This window comes from Lepidochelys olivacea (genome assembly GCF_965140295.1).
Source record: "Lepidochelys olivacea isolate rLepOli2 genome assembly, chromosome: 2".
In the NCBI taxonomy this organism is placed as follows: Eukaryota; Metazoa; Chordata; order Testudines; family Cheloniidae; genus Lepidochelys; species Lepidochelys olivacea.
Genome location: NC_140412.1, coordinates 188,893,390 through 188,911,126, shown reverse-complemented (window position 1 = coordinate 188,911,126; position 17,737 = coordinate 188,893,390). Strand labels below are relative to the sequence as shown.

At 40.4% G+C, this 17,737-nt stretch overlaps 1 protein-coding gene across 2 annotated transcripts in view; it reads right to left on the bottom strand.

Annotated features, from left to right (window-relative positions):
* Nucleotides 1-17,737, bottom strand: part of ULK4 (unc-51 like kinase 4) — a 381,762-nt gene that overhangs the window by 347,620 nt on the left and 16,405 nt on the right. For both annotated transcript variants that reach the window (XM_084619803.1, XM_084619802.1), the window contains exons 6-8: nt 10,655-10,756; nt 9,799-9,882; nt 380-455 (exon numbers count right to left, since the gene is read on the bottom strand). In XM_084619803.1, the coding sequence (XP_084475929.1) occupies nt 380-455; nt 9,799-9,882; nt 10,655-10,756 (262 nt within the window). The remainder of the gene's footprint in view (nt 1-379; nt 456-9,798; nt 9,883-10,654; nt 10,757-17,737) is intronic.

Genomic DNA, 17,737 nt, shown 5'->3' with positions numbered 1-17,737 from the left:
AACTTGTTATTATGTAACAATGTAATCATACCATTTATGAGTCAGAAGCCCAGTAAAATAGATATTTTAACTGCTCTTCTCCCACTTTCAAAACAAGTTTGGACTGATTTTAAATTTTATAGGATTCTAAAATTGCCACCAGTACCATTATCCTGGTGTCTATTTGTTTCATATCAGAGTAATTTAATCAAAACACTCGGCACAAATCTTTCAACGAAAACTATATTAATTAATTGCAACATATTCAAAACAGACAATTACATCTCTTTGCAGATGTAATCTGCAAAATGACATGAATTCAGTATTGCAATAGTCATCGCTTTTCGGAAGAGGAGAAAACATAATATGTGATTAATTGTCCTGCATTAGACTGCTTTACCTCTTTTGAGGATCCTTTTGAAGCAAACCATCCAGCAAACTAAGGAAGTGTGAAGAAGGTTTGGGAAGAGCAGAACCTGTAAACAGAAGAACTTCAAATAATATTGGTAATAAAAATAAACTAGCCTAAAACTAGAATGATTATATAAATAATAGAAGAAATATAGAGTTCTCCTATATATAGGTCCTGTTCCTGCTATTAGTCACTAAAGACAATGGGGTATACATGGGTACAGATTGTATATGATTACACAACCAGAACCTAAGACAGCATATGCAACAGACGCTTCCAGTTACTAAGCAGCTGTAATTTTAAAAGTTTCTAAAAGCAAATCTTCACATTGGGAAGATTCTCATACTGTATAAAAGAAATGGTTACTCACCCTGTGCAGTAAATGTAGTTTTTCAAGATGTGTCCCTCTATGGGTGCTCCACCCTACTTGTGTTTGCACCCCCTTTGCCTTTGATTGGAAATTTCTCATGGCAGTGTCCGTTTAGCCCATGCATCTACGCTAGTCAGCTTCATGCCATTGTTATATAGTACGGCATGGGTGAACCAACCTCAGTTCCTTCTCTACAGCAAAGCCCTATAACAGAGAAGGAGTAGTGCAGGTAATGGAGCATCTATAGAGACCACATCTTGAAGAACTGCTGTTACTGCACAGGGTGAGAAACCATTTATTCTTCTTCGAGTAGTGTCCCTCCGGTGCTCCACTCTGGGGGTTATTGAGTAGCCCTGCTTTAAGGAGGGGCTTTGGAGTCAAGTCCAGTATGGAAGAAAATACTTCTGATATTGTGTTTGACTCAGCTGTAGAGTCACAAGTTATTGCACAGTGTTCAGCGAATGGATGCATAGAAGCCAAGTAGCAGCTTTACATATTTCAGTAGTGGACACCTTTTTGAGAAATGGTGAAGAAGTAGAAATGAATTTCATACAGTGAGTTCATATGTCCGAAGGTGCTTGAATATTACGCAATTCATAGCAATTAATTCAGTTGGAAATCCACTTGGAAAGTTTTTGATTAGAGATTGCAGATCCTTTGATCTATCTGTGAGTGAGACAAACAATTTGGGGTCTTTCTGAAGGGTTTAGAGTTCTATCCTGACAGAAGGCCAGGGCTCTCCTGACATCAAGGGTATGCAACAATGCCTCTTGTTTATCTAGGTGAGGTTTAGCGTGGAAAACTGGCATGTGAATGGGTTGATTAATTTGGAATTCAGAGGACACTGTTACCCACAGTTTTCAGAACCCAAAGCAGTGGTAATTTAACTGTTTCTCTCCAGATCATGTCAGGAATAAATCACTGGGGACACAGTTCCTCTGTCTCATAAATGATTGGTACAAACAAGAGTGCTTTAACATAAAACTACTCTTTTATTAGGTCTCAAACACACAAGACACACACACACACACACACATGTGCTGTAGCAGTAGGTTCAGAACACCCCAAACATTTATCATTACCCAAAGACTGAGATGGTTTTGAGTGATTAGCAGTCAGGCTTCCGGGGGCCCTCCTTCCGTCCAGTTGCTGGGAAGTTTAGGTGTCAGCTCCTTGCCCCAATAAAAGTTTCCTCAGACTGCTCCAAAGCATGCTTTCTAACTCACTCTATAGATTTCCTCTGGACAAAGCACATAGCCTATTAGAGGCTATTATGAGTTATTTCCATCTCAACAGCCAATAACAATTCCTTATTCTCCTTATCAGCAAAGTAACTTCAGCAAACAAAAACCAGAATCGAGGTCAGTTTTCCATATTTCTTCTCCCCTTTCCCCCACAATGAATCTGTCCTTTCACTTTATCTATCCCAATCAGTAAAACTGCAGCTTGCAGCTCTTTTTCTCTGCCTAAGCAAGGCCAGATTTTTCTCCTGACTCTATGGTGTCCTTGATTCTAGCTGGCAGGTGGTGGGAGTGGGGGGGTTGGAGAGAGGAGGGAGAGGCTAAATGCACAAGATGACTGCAGATTAGATCAAATCCAATTCTCTCCCAACAACGTTACGTAGAAATTTGACCTTGTCCTTAAAAAAAACATACTGTGAAAGGAGGGGATACCATAAGGGCTCTAATTTCCCCAACCTGTCATGCTGACATGATGGCTATCAGGAACGTCATTTTCACTAAATGGAGAAGTGAGCAGGTAGCCATCTGTTCAAATGGTGGTGTTGTAAGGCATTTAAGAACCAGATTGAGTTCCCAAACTAGAGTATGATGCTTGACTGAAAGAAATATTTCCGAGCCCCCTTGGGAACCTAACTGTCATTGGGTGAGCAAAACAGGAAGGAATAAAGGGTGGGAATAAGGCTCTACTAGAAAATATAAAGCCACGATGGCTGACAGGAGACTTCTAATGGAGCTCAGCGATAGCCCTAAAACTTTTTAGAGTTAGGACACAGACCAGTATATCTGGCAGCAATGAGGAGTCAGTGGAGTACGTTTGAGGTCACACCAACAGTCAAATCTTGTCCATTTTTAAGAGTATGGGTAGTAGACTATTTTCTGCTGGGTAATACTATTCTTACCTCACCTCCTCAGAGCAGGTTGTCTTTAATCCCATGAACCATCGACCAATCATGTTTTGAGATGAAGAACTTCAAGGCTGGGATGTAGGATCTTTCTGCCTTCCTGGAAGAGGAGATGAAGACTGGCCTGCAGAGTGACCAGTGAGCAAACGGCCAACTGTATTATGTAAGGAAACCACGTGTGTCAGGGCCAGCTCGGAAATATTAGGATGACTGGCTGTCATAAATATAAAGGGAAGGGTAAACCCCTTTGAAATCCCTCCTGGCCAGGGGAAAGCTCCTCTCACCTGTAAAGGGTTAAGAAGCTAAAGGTAACCTCGCTGGCACCTGACCAAAATGACCAATGAGGAGACAAGATACTTTCAAAAGCTGGGAGGAGGGAGAGAAACAAAGGGTCTGTGTCTGTCTGTAGTCGTCTTGGCCGGGGACAGACCAGGAATGGAGTCTTAGAACTTTTAGTAAGTAATCTAGCTAGGTATGTGTTAGATTATGATTTCTTTAAATGGCTGAGAAAAGAATTGTGCTGAATAGAATAACTACTTCTGTCTGTGTATCTTTTTTGTAACTTAAGGTTTTGCCTAGAGGGGTTCTCTATGTTTTTGAATCTAATTACCCTGTAAGATATCTACCATCCTGATTTTACAGGGGGGATTTCTTTATTTCTATTTACTTCTATTTTTTATTAAAAGTCTTCTTGTAAAACACTGAATGCTTTTTCATTGTTCTCAGATCCAAGGGTTTGGGTCTGTGGTCACCTATGCAAATTGGTGAGGCTTTTTATCCAACATTTCCCAGGAAAGGGGGGGTGCAAGTGTTGGGAGGATTGTTCATTATTCTTAAGATCCAAGGGTCTGGGTCTGTAGTCACCTAGGCAAATTGGTGAGGCTTTTTACCAAACCTTGTCCAGGAAGTGGGGTGCAAGGTTTTGGGAAGTATTTTGGGGGGAAGGACGCGTCCAAACAGCTCTTCCCCAGTAACCAGTATTAGTTTGGTGGTGGTAGCGGCCAGTCCAAGGTGTAATATTTTGTACCTTGGGGAAGTTTTGACCTAAGCTGGTAAAGATAAGCTTAGGAGGTTTTTCATGCAGGTCCCCACATCTGTACCCTAGAGTTCAGAGTGGGGGAGGAACCGTGACACTGGCTTTGTCTTCTTTTATTTTCAGTAGAATTTCAGCTATTAGAGGAGTCAGTGGGAATGCATATGAGTGATCCGACGACCAATGAAGGTGAAAGGCATCCCCCAGGGATCGGTGACCCAGCCTGCCTGTGGAGCAAAACTGGGCACATTTCTTGTTTACTGCTGTGGCAAACAAGACTATCTGGGGGGTCCCCATTGCCAGAATATGTGGTGTAATATGCTGAAATCTATTTCCCATTCATACTCTTGGAATACGTGCCTGCTAAATGCATCTACGGTCACATTCTGAACCCCTGGAAGACAACCCCTGTGACAATGACCTGATTGCATATGCACTGGTTACTAAGCTTGACAGCCTCTACACAGAGGGAGAGGACTCTTGCTCCTCCTTGCCAGTTGATATAAAACAAAGGTTTGGGGGCTGTGCTGGATTGTATTGCTATGTCGGAAAAGGCCACAAATCTGTGCAGTGCTTTGGCTCTTGCTGTTACTAAACGGAGATGAGTTCCTATGAATGCTAAGTTTTGTACAGGGCTCAGAGTGAAATTTTGAATGTTCAATTGTAGGCCCAATTTGAGGAAGAGATCTATGGCTTCAAAAGTTACCCATGAACTTAATTCCAGAGAGTGACCCTTCAGCAGCCAATCATCCAGGTAAGAGGCCACTAAAATACCTTTCCTGCGGAGCTGAGACACTACTACCGACATGGCCTTCAAAAAGACCCTCGGGACAGATGACAGTCCAAAAAGGAGCATCCTGGCCAATAGTAACACATAGGAATCATTTGTGAGATGGGGGGGGATCGCAATGTGGAAATATGCATCCAGAAAGTCAAGGGCTGAGAACCAATTCCTTTGATCTAGTGACACAATTATCACCTGCAAATGTCACCATTTTGAATTTTGATGGTTTCACATAAGTGTTGAGTAACCTCAAATCTAGAATGGGTCTCCAATTGCCATTCTTTTTTTGGTACCAGGAAGTACCTTAAATAAAATCCCTTTCCTCTGTGCTGCATAAGGACTGGTTCTATAGCACCCAAGTATAGAAGAGACTCCATTTCCTCACAAAGCAAGCTCTCATGAGAGGAATCCCTAAAGAGGCATTGGGCAGGGAGGTTGGTTGGTGGAAGGGTAGTAAAGTGGATGGTGTACTCTGGGGAGATGATCTCCAAAACCCACTTGTCTGTGGGGATAGACTCTGAAGCCTGCCTGAAGTGGTAAAAGGTGGTCGCTGAAGGGAAGAAGACAGCTGAATTGGTGCAGCTGGTAAGGATGAGGATGGTCATTCAAGACCTCAGTCAGCCCACCAAAATTGCTGCTTGGAGCTGGAAGGGTATGAGGTCAAAGGCTGAGAGGCGGATAGTTTCTGTCTCTGGAATTTCTGTCTTTTTTGATGTGGTTCATACAACCTCTAGGAGGTTGAGAATTGCACAGGATGGGATCTCTGAGCTGTCAGAGTCTTGCTAAACCTTCTCTTATAGGCAGGTGTATAGATCCCAAGAGAAAGCAACCTAGCCCTGGAGTCCTTTAACGTGCTCAGAGATTCATCCACGCTATCTGCAAACAGTTTAGCCCAGGGGTGGTCAGCCTGAGCCTGAGAAGGAGCCAGAATTTACCAATGTACCTTGCGAAAGAGCCACAGTAATATGTCAGCAGTCCCCCATCAGTTCCCCCCCTGCCACTCCCAGCACCTCCCACCCACCAGAAGCCTCACCGATCAGAGCCTCCACCTCCCTCCCTGCACGTCCCAATCAGCTGTTTTGTGGCGTGCAGGAGGCTCTGGCTGCAGAGGAGTGAGGGCATGGCAGGCTCAGGGGAGGGGACGGGAAGGGGTGGAGTGGGGGCAGGGCCTGTGGCAGAGCCAGGGGTTGAGCAGTGAGCACCCCCCGGCACATTGGAAAGTTGGTGCCTGTAGCTCCAGCCCCAGAGTAGGTGCCTATACAAGGAGCCACATATTAACTTCTGAAGAACCACATATGGCTCTGGAGCCACAGGTTGGCCACCCCTGGTTTAGACCCACTGAAAGGGAAGTCTTCCACTGTATTCTGGACTTCTTTTGGAAATCTGGAGCCAAAAGTCCGTCTCATAATTACCACCGTAGAGATTGAATGGGCAGCAGTATCAGCAGCATCGAGTAAGGCTTGTAGTGAAGTTCTGGAAGGCAGCTGGCCATCCACAATAAATTGCCTGGAATTGCTCTCTATGTTCTGCCAGTAATCGGTCAACAAAAGAGTTCAGTTTGGTGTAATTTATATGATATTTCACCATTAATACCTAGTAGATTGGCAATTCTAAATTGTAAAGAAGCTGATTAATAAGATTTTCTACCAAGTAGGTCTAAATGCTATGATCTTTGTCATAGACGTAGATTTAGCATGGTGCTACCTTCCCCGTTTATTAACTGCATTGTCCACAAAGAATTAGGAGAGCGATGAGAAAATAAGAAATATTACTTTCCAGCAAAACACCTGAAGTTTTTATCTGTTCTGTTGCATGTAGGTGAAATAGTAGATGAGGTGTGTCCAGAAGGGCCACATTAACAGGCAAGGCTACGTGGGCAAATGAGACTGTCTGAAGGATGTCAAGCAGCTTATGATGCTTTAAATCTCCTCGATAGGGATCTGCAAGGAGTCAGCAATTCTCTTGACTAGATCCTGAAACTGCTTAAAATCATTCTCCAAGGATGGAGGATGAGGCAGAACTGCATCATCCAGAGATGAAGAGGAGCTGTTGGTCAGAAGAGAGACCTCTTCATCAGTTCTATCTCCTGCTCCTCAAAGGTTTCTTCTTGAGGATCAGGTCTCCCAGAGAGGGCAGTACAAGAAGGCTGCCTATCTCTCAGCAATGAAAAATTGGACACCTCAGCCAGGTCTCGGGGAAAACAAAACTCCTGAGGTAACAACCATGCTGTTGGTACCAAGTCCATGGTTTGCAGAGACGTAGTAGTGGCCAAGGGAGCTGAAGGTACTGTGAATCTTGTCTGCTTCAAGGGAAATGCAGTAGGAACCCAAGCAGGCATCTTTGATAACGAGGAAGCAGAGGAAGCGCACTTCTTGCCACCTTGGTCTGCCGATGGTCCCAACGATCTCTCCACACCCGAGGCTTTGCCATCTTTTGGCTAACAATGCCCTTGGTACCTGAGGAATCAGCAGCCTCAAAGGTACCAGATTGGAGAGCAGAGCATGCTGACCTGGTTGAAGACTCCGACAACCTCGGCTTTTTTTGAGGTAATTCCCTACCTGGTGAACTCAGGGCATGATCTTTGGAAGTCTTATGAGAGGTCTTCCTCTTAAATGCCCTCGAGGAGCATGACTTAGAAATAGTGGAGGCAGCAGACTTGCTTGGAGACAGGTGTACAGAAGGGGTCCTTTGGCCTGGGTCAGAAGATGGATGCAACGAGTTTACTATAATGAGGAGACGAAGTTTAATCTCCCTTTATTTTCTGGCTCAATGTCAGACAGAAGTTACACTTCTGGGAATGTGCGATTCCGAGACCATCGATGCACTGGGAGTACCCATCACTTACCGGGATTGCCTCCTGGCACGACAGACATTTTAAAACTAGGAGAACCAGGCATAACCTCCCAGTGAACAAGAACTACCGGTACCTTGTCTACGCACTTATCTACTACTTATCTATCTATATAATATATGAGAAGTTTCCTATTTTTTTCTTTAAACTAGGAAGCTAAAGCTACTACTGCTTACTAACTAATTACACAAACACTTACTATAAGAGAAGCACTAGAATAAAAACTGGGACACAGCTGAAGTAATCTCAACGGGGACAACTGCCAGAGCTCCATCTCAAGCTGAGGCTGTTGAGAAGCAACTGAGGGAGGTTTGCCTGTGCACGGCTATGTAGCAACTCACAGGGCGTGACACAAACTAGCATGCATGTACGCACAGGCCGAACGCACATTGTTATGAAAAGTTTCCAATCAAAAGCACAGGGGATGCACCCATAGGACACTATTCAAAGAAGAAGAAGAACCCATTACTTATAGAACAAAAGACTAAACTGTATGCTGTATACAATTATTTTTAATTAACCATGTCTTAAATTTAATTTAAAAACATATTCAAAACACACACTGAATGAATCCAAAGTTTTAAATATGACCTTTTTGCATTTTAAAGGATGCTTAAGAGGAAAAATTCTGCCCTCAAATGCACACGCAACTCTCTGAACCTAATTAAAATTGTGCACATGTGCACAAGGGTAGAATTTCATCCTTTAAGAAATTTCTTCCCAAAATCTAGAGTTGATTGCATCTGATAATTGACCAGGTGTGTCAATTCCCCGTACCACAGAAGGATTTCATTTATTGAATTTAAAAAACACATTCATATACAGGGTCATATTCGGAGCTCCTTCTAAGAGCAGAAATCCCATTGAATCCAGTTTTCAGAGTAACAGCCGTGTTAGTCTGTATTCGCAAAAAGAAAAGGAGTACTTGTGGCACCTTAGAGACTAACCAATTTATTTGAGCATAAGCTTTCGTGAGCTACAGCTCACTTCATCGGATGCATCCGATGAAGTGAGCTGTAGCTCACGAAAGCTTATGCTCAAATAAATTGGTTAGTCTCTATTGAATCCAGTGGAAATTGTACACATAGATGAACGGCAGGATGGCCCATAGTATATAAATTATTCAAAGTAAATGATTTGTTCTGAGAAAGATTGCACCTAATTTTACAGTTAATATTTATTTTATCAAACAAGTAAAAGACCTAAAACACAAATGTTAAGTGACTCATGAGTACAGTTCCATATGCACTCCTCCAGCACCATATGATGATAGTACAGGAACTGTACAAAATTTTGCTGCAGCATGGAGCCACAAGGGCTCAGATAAATCTGTTTTTATACTGTTGTGCATGTTGTTTCAAAGTTTGTTCTTTACTGTGTAGTCTCTGGGTATAAGTACCTTTAGGCTAAGGGAAATATTCATTACTTACTGCTGCAATAGACAGAATTCAGAGATTTTATTTGCACTTCACATTTAATTAGGGTTGCCAATTTTGGTTGGCCGTATTCCTGGAGGTGTCATCTCATGACATAATCTTTAATTAAAAATTAATCTTGAATTCCTAGAGACTCCAGGACAATCTTGGAGGGTTAGCAACTCTATGTTTAATACACATGCAGTGAATGGAAGAGGAATGTGTAGCAGCTCCAAATCCACATTAAATTGTCTGCACCATTCACCACTTTCCCAGGATCATTTTCATGCCTCAGGTTAACAGGCACAACTCTCACTGATTCAGTTAGTCACTACAGAATACTACATTAGTATACTCAGTTTGCAAATTAAATGAATGCTAAAATCAGTGCAAATTACACTGCTTTGACACTTGTAACTTGGTCAGCAAATGGATGTAGGTGAGTACGTCTGCTATGTTATTTAAATTACTATTTATGTACACTGTTTCAACCCTGTATTTTTACTTTGAAACCACACTTCTTCACACCCATAAAAGGCATTTGAGAACAAGTCCATAGGAAGTTTTAGAAATTTTACTAAACCGTTTTTGCATCAGAGCTAAAAAATTCAGTTTTAGGGATAGAAATTTCTTACAATTCTGCTAATACAAGTTTAGTTTAATGAGAAAATACACTTCTGCAATTAAGAATTTTAAGCAGAATATTCTTTGCAAACCAAAATATAGTTATCAACATAACGAACAAACAAACCTGACTACTACATTTTAAGCATTACTCTAGTTTGACTCATTAACTATAAGAAAACCTTACCTTTAGATTTAAGTGGCAAAGGATTTTCATATAAAATCTGTTCAATTAATTCAGAAAAGCTTTCAGAGAAGAATGGAGGTCTTCCTGTAAACATAAGTAGATTCACTTAATTCTATCAAACTTGGTTAAACTGCAAAATAATTGTTACTAAATAATTCTCATTCAAGAAGCAAGTGTCGTCAATCTGAACTCAATTTAACAAATTGATGTCAATTTAACTACAAATAACTTTGTTGGTGAGAGCCAGTGAACAATGAGGACTGCAGAACAAAACATGGGCAGGACAGCCATTAAAAATGCTCCTTCATGTCTTATGTCCCAAAACGGGTCTCCATGGTAGCCCCAGATATCAGCAGAGTGGATAATGAGGACAGCAAGACCCACATCTATGTTAATCCAATAGGCTAGCATACTGTGTATGTTGCCACAGGAAGATTGGGCTACAACCCTGCAACCTGGTTTGAAGGAGATTTCCCCTTCCTAAATGCTCCCTTCCCGCTCCCTTCTCCCAACCCTTCACTAAGCTAAAGTAGTGCAATTTTAAACAGCTAAAGTGAATTTTACCTTTAAAAGAACAAATTAATGCATTTGCTAAATTGTTTTAATGTTTAAGAGCATAAAACCCTTGAATGAGAATGGGAGCTCAAGCTGTTATTATAATTTAGCAAATTATAATTCTGAGCACTAGAAGCAGTTAAAACCATATATTATAATTATACTATAACTCAGATCTTAGTGACAGTATCTCAGCTGATTATTTTACAAGGTTCCTAAATAATTGGAAGTCTTTATAGTGTACCAAAAACTCATTTTCCCAAATTATCACAAATGTCAGATAGATAGATAGAAACACAACCTGAAAACATTTCGTAAAGCAAACAGCCCAATGACCACAAATCACTAGCTATGGAGAAGTCAGCTCCCTTTATTGCTTCTGGAGCGGTGTATACAGGAGATCCTACAAAATAAAACATAGATAAGGCAACTTGTGTAAAGGCTGAATGGATAGTCAATTCAGAATTTTAAAAAACGCCACCGTGTCAATCCTCCCACCTCACCTCTGTGGTGTATACATTATCTCCATTTAGAGATAAATGTTGAACCTCAGTTTCCCTAAGTACCTTGCCCAGTGGCACAGAAAACGTCAATGTCAGATCTGAGGTAGAAACTCAGGAATTTGACTTATAGTCCTGTGATCACAACCTTGCCTCTCATTAGACAACTATCCTCACTTCACTCTGATATACCTTTTCAGTGGGATTGTGGAAACTATTTTGTTATTTATATTCCTATTTCACTTCAACTATACATAATCTTTCGTGAGTGGATCACTTTAGATAAGCTATTACCAGCAGGCGAGTGGGGTGGGGGGGAAGTATTTTTTTCATGCTTTGTGTGTATAAAAAGATCTTCTACACTTTCCACAGTATGCATCCGATGAAGTGAGCTGTAGCTCATGAAAGCTTATGCTCAAATAAATTGGTTAGTCTCTAAGGTGCTACAAGTACTCCTTTTCTTTTTGCAAATACAGACTAACACGGCTGTTACTCTGAAACCTACAGATAATCTGAGAAGAACATCTACCGTTTTGTGCTGTAATTTTCTAATGTACCTACAGAAAGGTCCAAATCAAAGATGACACCCAGATTAGGGGATGGAGGGATAGGCAGATTGGTGGTATTGTCCAGAGTGACTGAGAAAGGAAGTAGGGGAGGGCTTGAGCTAATGACTAAACATCTACAAGAAGATGTCAGAGACACAGGTCAAGATTTTAGTTTGGACAGATGGAGACAAGAATGAAGAAGAGAGGCAGATCTATGAGTCATCAGCATGGATACTGGTATTTGAATTTGTGTTTACAGATGAGATTACCAGAGATCAGGTTTAGAGGGAGAAGAGAAAGGAACAAGGCATGAGCCTGTGGAGCCTGCATAGAAAACTGATAGGGTATTGAGGCTAATCCCCGAAAGGGCACTCTGAAGAAGCAGTAAGAGAGATTGGAGGAGAACCAGAAGAGAACTGAGTCATGGAAGCCAAGGGAGGTCAAAATTTCAAGAAGAGCATGGGTGATGTAGTCAAAGGTAACTGACAGGTCAATGATGACAAAGTACTGGTTCTGAGCTTTAGCTAGGAAGAGGTCACTAGAGACTTTGGTGAGATTGGTTTCAGTGGACTGCAAGGAGCAGAAGCTTGATGGGAGAGGGCTTAGGATGGAACTGAAGGAGAGGAACTCCTGACAGCAATTGCAAACAGTATGTTCAATGAGCTAAGAGACAAAAGGGGGAAGGGAGACGGAGCAGTAGTTGGATGGGTTAAGGAGAAGAGTAAGGAAGGAGATGAGAGAGAAGGCAGCCCAGAAGATAGGATGCAGTCACTGAGCCAAGAGGACAGGTTAGGGAACAGACAAGAAGCTTCTGCATCTATGATGGGGAGAAGAAGGAGAGAGCTGTGGGAGGGATGGGAAGGTCACATTGCATTTTGTCAGTTTCTCTTGGAAGAAGTCAGCAATAGCCTGTGGAGAGAGAGAAGTGGAGGCAGAAGGAGGGGATGATCTTGATATATATAACAATAAAAAAAATAGACCGTTTATGGTGGTTTCCCTTTGCAGTTTTTCCACCTTCCTTTGAAGCATCTGATACTGAATGCTGTCATGGACAGGATACCAGACTATATGAACCACTGGTCTGATTCAGTATAGCTATTCCTATGTTAAACTAGTATTAAAATAGGATGGAAATAGGTCTACATTCTGCCATACTGGACTCCCACTCTTTCAGACAATGCCACTTTTCATTAAGATGACCATCACCCACAGTAGCTTCAAAAATGCCAACTGTATTTAAAAGCTCTGTGAAGCACATTTGCACAAAGTGTATTCAAAATGGGCTTCCTCTCTTCTGAGCTCAGTTTGCTGTACACAAACACAAAATAGATGTAGTTTACTTTTAAATATATAGATTTATTTAAACTCAATATTAGTAACAATAGTTTACAGGAATGGAGGCATTTCAGTGTTTGGGAAATTGGGAACACAGCCATGAAAGACAAAATTGCAGTGTCAGTTTTCACAGACTGTACAAGAGAAGAGGAAGGAGAAGAATGCAATGACTTCTCTGTTGGAATGATTTTTTCTTAGTACTCTGTGTTTTGTAAAATACACATAACCCCTTTTGAGTAGAAGCCACAGAACTGAAGATTCATAGAAATGTTTATCCCTGTTTAAGAAGGAGAGGACCATTTTATGCAATTTAATTAGAGATATGTACACCATGCAACTGAGGGCGAGATGAGTCCCAACAAACAGAAAAAAATACTGTAAAATTATCCATAGTATTTATTCACATGATGTCTGTTCCCACAATCCTTGCACAGGTGAAACTCCTGTTGAAGCCAATAAATAGGATATTGGTTACAAATTTAAGCCAATTTCTCTGTATTTTTACTTAAATGAAAAATACTGACAACAAAATACACAAATCCAATTATAAGGCAAATGGTTTATCAGAATAATCTTCTTTAATTTTCCTATAATCCCTTTTCTTTAAGTGGGCTGGAGTGCTGCTAAAAGAGTGAAGCAGACATCCTCTCCTGTTACATATAATTTTGTAGTCCCTGTGTCATACTAGCAGAGAATGACTATAGAGCTACCTAGATATTTAGGACATTTCAGATTAAATCACTTTTATTTACTGATCCCAAACTCCATTTTTTCTCAATACTACACCTTACTTTTTATAATATGCCTGAATATAAATCATGAATAATGTTTCATATACAAAAGATAACTTGTAGATACAACACGCCTGTCTGCCAATTAACCTCAACACAGGAGGAATAAAAATAGAAAGTTTATTATCCAGCTGTATTATACCACAGTCACTGAGGGTTAGACAAAGTCAACAAAATTTTCAGTTCCATCCTCCTTTCAAGAGCACTTATTGGTTTCTTTTATCCTTAGGTTTTGGCTTGTAAGAGGGGATAGATTGTTAACCCTCCCCGCCCCACACACACACACACACACACACACACACACAATTGCAGTCATTCTGATAAAGATATATCAAAGAGGCTGTTCGGTTCATGTTTCTTCCTGGATACAGTAGGTTCATCATCATTCTTGTTTCTTGCAATAGGGAGTTCCATTAAGAAAGAGTGAAACTTACGCGAGCAGGAGACAAAGCTTATTGTCAATAGTTCACTTGTTCCTAATAAGTACTGTGGCAGATCAGCATTTTGAAGAGAGAGAAGCTGTAACTGAAATAGTTCAATCCCATAGCATAGAGGGTTTTGAAGATTAAGTACAGAACTTTGAATTTGTTCTCCTACTTGGTGGCATCTCAATTACTGCACTTATAATGCATTTGTATGGACCAGACTTCTTGAGTGAAAAGGCTGCTGCATTCTGGAACAGAAGAAGTTTCTTTAATGACCAGAGTTTATTCCTAAGTACAAGGCACGGCAATAATTAAGCCTATTGTAAAAAAAATATGTTTCACAGTAGCCAGGACAGCATCCAGAGGGAGGATGGAAAGTCTCCTGGCCAGTAACAGATGGAAGAATATACTTCAAGCCACTGCTAATAAATGGATACCCAATAGCAGTGTGAAGTCCATATTGAAGGCACTAGCAGCCCAAGTTGTTTTTTTAACTGAGATTCCCAGTAGCTTCATATATATATATATATGTGTGGAACAAAAGGGCGACAGAATTAACTCTGTCATACCCCATAGGCGAGGGCCTTTCAATATATAACTCACTATCCCAAATTAACTTCCAAGTTCTCTGAGATGTAAATGGAGCACACATACTCTAAATCAACTCCACCTCCTACTAGTGGTAGGATCAAATGTGATACCATAGATCATAGGGTGTTGCCATTGAAGGCACCTGACAGACTTTAAAAAGTATCAGCACGGACGTGCTGCCTCAACCATGTCTAGGAGGACAGCACAGTCCCAGTCCACCAAAGCCTTTTCTCCACTGCACTCTAGGAAGCCCAGTATACAAGATCTCTCTGCTGTCCAACTGAGTGAGACATATCTTCACTTAATTCCAAGTATGGAAAACATGGAACGATGAAATATGCAAAACAATCCTGAAGGATGTTACCAAGCTTCTGTCAACTGGAGTTCAGTGAGTTAGAGAAATACTTTACGTAATTTTTAGGGCTGTTGACTAATCGCAGTTAACTCATGCAATTAACTCAAAAAACTTAATCATGATTAATCGCAGCTTTAATTGCACGGTTAAGCAATAGAATACCAATTGAAATTGATTCATATATTCACACTGTAAAAAAAAATAGTATTTTTCAATTCCCCCATTATAAGTACTGTAGTGCAATCTCTTTATCACAGAAGTTGAACTTACAAATATAGAATTATGTACAAAAATAACTGCACTCAAAAACAAAACAATGTAAAACTTTAAAGCCTAAAAGTCCACTCAGTCCTACTTCTTGTTCAGCCAATTGCTCAGACAAACAATGCTGCCCGCTTCTTGTTTACAATGTCACCTGAAAGTGAGAACAGGCTTCCTCATGGCACTGTTGTAGCCGGCATCGCAAGATATTTACATGCTAGATGCGCTAAAGATTCATATATCCCTTCATGCTTCAACCACCATTCCAGTGCAAATATTTCTAATAAAAAAATATATAACGAGTACTGTACACTTTGTATTCTGTGTTGTAATTGAATATATTTGAAAATGTACAAAACATCCAAAAATATTTAAATATATGGTATTCTGTTGTTTAACACGATTAATCGTGATTTTTTTTTGAATCGCTTGACAGCCCTAATAATTTTATATCAAGAACAGATGGGTTAGAATTGATTTTCTGTCCTCCCATTTAAACTGATTTGATATCTCCTTAGCCACATCATGTAGGCAAATACACTACACAGTATTGTTTGGTCCTCTCTAGAAGATTTTCATTTCAAGAAAAAACAAAACAAAAACAAAAAAATTTGCTGAAGGAACTATTTATGTTCTACTGATTGTGGAGTGCAAAGTTTAATCCCTTAAGGATAAAGATCTTCTGTTTATTAGGCACATAGGTGCCTATAACTGGCTTAATGCTACTTATTTCAGCACTTCTCAGAAGCTGTAAACTATTGGCAACCTCATAATATCTTCCCTTGCTTTACTATAGTTCCAGCCTTCATTTCCACATACACCAGCTTTCACCATACAGCTGGAGCTCAACAGGCTCTAAATAAAGGATTGAATTTTGCTGTGTTAGCTGTAATCTAAAATGGATTTATTTATATTTCTATATGTGCTGCTCCATATACTAGGTACCTCCATATGAAAGTTCAAACGGTTACTCTAAATGTTTACAAAATCATACCATTTGCACTTAAACGAGGAAATGAGAAATGTAATAGCCAACTCGGTTTTATTTTTCCCCCATTCGTCTATATCAGACACAGAAGGACAACCTAAAATAAACAAACAAACCAAACCAACCAACCCACCCACCCAAATTTAATGAGTTAATATTTCTAGTTAATTAGGCCCCTTGCTCCATTTAAAGTCTGTTATCTATCTGATCATTTTGTTTTAAAAATGACTCCTGAAAATTGGTTTATTGTTTTAAATGTAAAAAAAAATTGAAACAGCAGCACACCAGCCATTGAAATTACTGAAAACTCACCAATGCCACTGGGAAATGATTGAGAGATGTATGTTTGTACAGTAAAAGTTGAATTTCAGAGATGTGATGTTACATCTACAACACTCATTGTAAAAACCAACCACTCACTTGCACAGCCACACTGTAAGTTTATGTAATTACAGTAATATAAATTCAGCTTCACTGTCCCTATACTCGAATACCTTGATCTGGGCTTTAATTCAAGGGTACCTTGAAGATTATTCAGAACAGACACACTAAAATGATAAAACAGCCTTTATTACTTCTTCTCACAGATGTATGTTATGCTGTATGTTTGCTAAACTTGGTTTTGTACTGTTATGAAGGTAGGAAACATGACTGCGTGTATGTAAAAGCTGTTTCTTCTCTATGTACCTGTCATGCACTCACTTAAAGCGCGGGCTAGCAATCTTCCCTGTACTTAAGGATATCAATGATTGTCTGTTCTACCAAAATCTTTCTTACATGAGACTAAGGATAGGTCTACACTGGCACTAAAAGCTGTAAATTCGAGCTTGAGGAGACATACCTGCACTAGCTTTGATTGAGCAAACCTGCTAAACATTGACGTGTAGCCACAGTGGCGCAAATGTGGGAGGGACTGACTGTCCCCAGCATGAACCTATGGTCTCAGACAGGATTGGACTTGGAGCAGCTTGCCGCTCCTGCCACTGTGGCTATGTTTCTATTTTTAGTGCATTAGCACAATCAAAGCTAGCAGGGGTATGTCTGCCCGCAGCTCCCATTGGCCGGGAACAGTGAACCGCAGCCACTGGGAGCTGCAAGCGGCCGTACTTGCAGATGCTCAGGTAAACAAAGTATCTCGCAGCCCACCAGGGGCTTACCCTGAACAAGCCGCGAACCAAGTTTGGGAACCCCTGCCTTAAGCTAACAGTAGCATTAATTACAGTGAGGAGAAGAGATAAAATATAGTCACCTGAAGCAATAGCTGTATGTACAGATAAATTAGTAACAATTTATTCAACAATTGCCTTTCACAATTACATTTTATTTGCTCTAATTTTCATAACAGGTAGTGTAGCTTGTTTTGCGGTTTGTACCATACACAAATTCCCATAATGCTTCCTATTACATTGTCATAGACACTGTCAGAACTAAACAAAATAAAATGTTTCATTACTAACGTAGAGTTTTCTGAGAAAAACCTAGCATTCTTAATTCCTGCATCCACAAAAAGAATAGTTACAAAAGACTACTATTTTAAAAGTTTCTGGCAGAGAAAATAAGACCCCGTCCTCTCAACATGATTTAAAATCA